Source organism: Triticum dicoccoides, chromosome 1B (assembly GCF_002162155.2).
Source record: "Triticum dicoccoides isolate Atlit2015 ecotype Zavitan chromosome 1B, WEW_v2.0, whole genome shotgun sequence".
Classification (NCBI taxonomy): domain Eukaryota; kingdom Viridiplantae; phylum Streptophyta; class Magnoliopsida; order Poales; family Poaceae; genus Triticum; species Triticum dicoccoides.
The window spans coordinates 13,966,035-13,970,409 of NC_041381.1; the positions used below are offsets into that span (position 1 = coordinate 13,966,035).

General features: G+C 56.0%; 1 protein-coding gene across 1 annotated transcript; it reads right to left on the reverse strand.

Moving 5' to 3' along the window:
* Positions 1-872: 872 nt before the first annotated feature.
* LOC119299528 (anthocyanidin 3-O-glucosyltransferase-like) lies at positions 873-2,586 on the reverse strand. Its single transcript, XM_037576736.1, has 2 exons — positions 1,977-2,586; positions 873-1,885 (listed from the first exon to the last, which is right to left on the reverse strand). The coding sequence occupies exons 1-2, from the start codon at positions 2,467-2,469 to the stop codon at positions 981-983; spliced, it is 1,398 nt and encodes a 465-aa protein (XP_037432633.1). The 5' UTR covers positions 2,470-2,586; the 3' UTR covers positions 873-980.
* Between the last annotated feature and the right edge of the window lie 1,789 nt (positions 2,587-4,375).

The following is a 4,375-nucleotide window of genomic DNA, read 5'->3' on the forward strand; positions in this document are numbered from 1 at the left end:
CATGAATTAAGGAGCAACTTTTCTCTATTTTTCCAAAGGAAAGAATAGGGACGTCGTACATATGTGATGCCCTAGGAGTACTAATTCATTTTCTTGGAATGTCGAGTGCTAGGAGCACTCGGTGAAGGGCCGAAAACACTCCACAAATGTTTTGTTGAGCGTTACACTCAGCAGACCCTCTTTCGGCAAAGCACGCTTTGTCGGGTCCTTTCTGTTGGGTACTCTCGGCCAATAGTATGCCAAGTGCTAAATGACGCAAATGGACGTGGTCCGCAAAGTAAAGTGGTTTGACGGGCAGCCAACAGCGAAGGTGCCTGCTAGCTGGGCAACAAGGGTTGCCATTGCCTTCAGTTTGATAATCGGCAAAGATGGTACCATTGGAGGGCGCCAATTCTCCACAAGGTTTGCCGAGTTCTTATGGGCAGACACTCGGCAAAGAATTGTCATATTTGCCAAGTTACCTAGGCACGATAGTCGACAATGGCTGAACCACAGAGGGGCGCAGCGTGTCGTCCTGGTTTGCCGAGTACCCTTGGCATAGCACTTACTCCCTCCTTCCATCTATAGGAGCCTAATGTGTTTTTCAAGACTGTCTTTGCTATTGACAAGATTAATAGTACATGAGATGTATAATCTGAAAATTATATCATTGGAAGCTTCTTTGACATATGAATTTGCCTGTATGCTTTGTCTAAGTTGCATGTCATATATTATTGCTCTAACATTTGGTCAAAGTAGGCCTTGAAAAACACATTAGGCCCTATATAGATAAAAGAAAGGAGTAGCAAACATATGAATGCTCGGCAAAGGGGTTACCGGGCGGGCTGCCATGCTCCATGGGAGCGGTTAAACCGCGTTGGGCATACAGAGGAAACTCATGAAGCGATGACAATATTGAACATAAGATGATATAGCACGCTAATAGCGGATTTTAAGGCTCGTGCTATTTTGCGCTATTTTTTCCCTGCTCCCTTGGCAAATTACAGTTGTCGACATACTATCTTGACAAGCTTATCTAAGTTCTTCCTGCTACCGCCATCGGCGGCGAAAGCATTGGCCGCCATGCCCCTCATCTCTTGCATCTTTTCCCACATCCGGATGCCTTGATCCCCGGCGAGGAGAGACCGTACCGCCACCGCCACGGCCTCGCACGTCATGGGCTCCTCCAAGACCACGCCGAAACCCCAGACTTGCGCCACCAGCTGCGCGTTCATCTTCTGGTCGGTGAAGAAGGGGCGGCACGCCATGGGCACGCCGGCGGACACGCCCTCCAGCACCGACGCCCACCCCGCGTGCGTCACGAAGGCGCCAACCGACGAGTGCCGCAGCACGGCCGCCTGCGGCGCCCACGGCACCACCTTGCCGCGCTCGAGGTCCAGGAACCCCGGAGGGAGCTGCGGCCAGGACTCCTTCGGCAGCGACCAGAGGAACGGCGCGCCGGAGGCCTCAAGCCCGGCCGCGAGCTCACGCAGTTCACGCAGCTCCTCCGGGTTTCCTGCCACGGCGGAGACAACCGTGCCGAAGCTGGCGTACGCGACGGCGCGTGCGGGATGGCCGTCGAGCCAGTCAAGGCATCCATGGGGGTCGGTGGAGGTCTCGACGGTGTCCTCGTTGCTGGGGAATGGGAGAAGATGGAACGGGCCGACGGGGAGGCACTCCGGGAGCTCCGCGGCGAGCGCGGCGGTGAGGTCGTCCGGGAGGAGACCCGGGAAGGTGTTGAAGGCGACGGCGGTGGCGGCGCGGGGAAGGTGCTCCGCTATGCGGCGGAACAAGGAGACGATGGGCGAGCTCATGTCGCCGGAGATGATGCCGTTGGGGAGGTCCCGGACGCGGTAGCTTCCGAGGCCCGGGTGCGAGGTTAGCAGCTCGTATGCTCGGCTCCCCGCTGCAAGTTCCATTGTTACGAGCATTCAGTCACCAAGCTACACACCTAATCAAGCTTCCTTCGTGCATTCATGGTGGATCGTGCTGCGTACCTTTATCACCGATGTCGTCCCGCAGCGCGTCAGCGCGGAGGTGCGCCAGGAGAGCGCTGGGGCCGCCGGTCCAGACGGCGACCCATGGAGCCTCCACCTCGGCGGCCGCCTTGGCGGCCATCCACATGAACGAGTCGCCAACGACGCAGGTCACCCTGGCGCCGCCCGCGGAGGCGCGAGCCGTCTCCAGCGCCTCCCTCAACCCGCCAGCCGCGGCAGCCTCCATGAAGAGCTTCAGACGCATCTTGGGGTGGGGCGGTGGCGCCGCAGCGGCGCCATCCGATTCCGAGCTCGGTGATAAACCGTCCGGGACCTCCACGAAGCGCAGGTTCCCCAGGAGCGTAGTGTGCTTCTGCAGGTACCCGGCGGTGCAGAGGAAGGAGAAGGTGGCAGCCGGCGCCGCCGACGCGAGGGCGCGCGCTATGCGGAACAGCTTCACCGCGTGGGAGGCGAAGGGGAAGGCGACGACCACAACGTGCGGCGCCGCCGCCATCGTGTAGTGTCAGTTGCAAAGATTAATGGGAAGCGTGTACGTGTTAGGGCATGTACAATGGTGCTATCTTAGGAGTGCCACATAGGATATATGATGAGGTGGAGGAGAGAGAACGCATAAGAAAAAGCTTGTCTTCTCTTATTTAAAAGAAGACAAGAGGTGATCTCTTAGCACAATATGTCTCACCACATTTTTAGGAATTGCTAGTTATTGAAGATAAGGCTAAGAGATGACCCATTGTGGATATTTTTTTTTGTCATCTCTAAATCACATGCAAGACTTAAGATAAGACTATCTTATCAACCATTGTACATGCCCTTAGTTGCTAGTGTTGCTCTCTCGTCTCTCATGTATGTATGCTTTCTCTCTCATTATATAGCCCGTCACCACAATTATTCTGATTGTAATGAAGATAAACGGTGCTTTGCTGTGTGTTGTGCTCGGCAAACAAAAAAAATACACTTGCGGTGTCTGTTTACACGTACACGTGAGCATAGCAGACTCGTATAACGCCGATCCGTATAATGCCCTTACAGTCCGAGGAAGATCTGTTTTTTTTTTGCATGGTAATACGTGTCTCATTCATATCATAAAGAACAAAATACAAGTCACGTAAAGACCGACATGACAAAACTGAAAAGATAGCAAAACATCTCTGAGCTTGACACCAACGTCCGTCACCTGCCTCCGGCACCACCGCAGCAGCAACCGAAGAAAAGAATGACGAATCACCTCCTCACCGAGCTCGACGCGGATCCATCGCTGATATGCAGCTTTACGGAACTTCAAGGTGACTCACCAAAAGTGAAACCCTTACCGTATATGAGCCGCCGTATGTGTGTGCCATGCAAGTAGCTAGCTTGGGCGGGCGGACGTGGTCACCATGGTCGGCCCAGTAGTCTCACAGGTGGATTAGGAGGCACGATCAACACTCATGGGATGGCGCGAGCACGGCGGATCGTTGCGCATAGTTAAGATCGCTACCTGCCTCTCCTTCCTTGTAACGAATAAATTGTGGAGAAAGAAAACGGGAAAAGTTGCAAGGTTGCACGCGACACAAAACTACTGTCTCCTCTGTGATCGTGAGATTTGAGTGCCAAGTTTCCCGACAAGTGGTATTCAGAGCCTCGTTTGAGCGATACCGGTGATCATGTCCGATCACGGAGACTAGCCGGACGCGCCTACAGCGGCGGCGGCGGCGGGCCTCAACGGAGTCACGGGCAGGCAGGCACGCTTGGAGACCATTTCAGGCGGGAGCGGCAGGTGGTGATCCACCAGGCGGCGGCTACGGAGCGCGCGCCTTTCGTGCCGGGCGCCGGCACCACGTTCCCGACCCTCATCGCGACCAAATGCATCGAGTGGTCACTGGAGATGAAGGTACACCTGGAGTCCTGGGGGCTCTGGGATGCGATCGAAGGCAACGCGCAACACGTGCGCGATGGCAAGGCGGCGCTCGGTGTCCTTCTCCGAGCCGTTCTGTCAGAGATGCTCGGCGTCCTTGTCGTCCACCTTCAAGATCATGCAGATGGGAGTGCACCGCGTGCGTGAGGCCACGGCGCAACGTCTTAGCGCGGAATTCGAGTAGATCGCTTTCCACGACGGGGAAACTCTCGACTCCTTCGGCATGCGGATCACCAGCCTCGTCAACCAGCTGCGCACCCTCGGCTACAACGTTGAGGAGGTACGCGTCGTGCAGAAGTTCTTGCGTGTTGTTCCCCCAAGTACTCGCAGATCGTAGTGGCGATCGAAACACTTCTCGACCTGAGCACGGTCTCGATTGAGGAACTCATCGGCCGGCTCAGGACCGCCGAGGAGCGTTGCGCCACGCCCACGCCGAGCCAAGGCGGCGGGCAGCTGTATCTCACTGAGTAGCAGTGGGAGGTGTGCAAGCAGGCGCGCGAGGGCG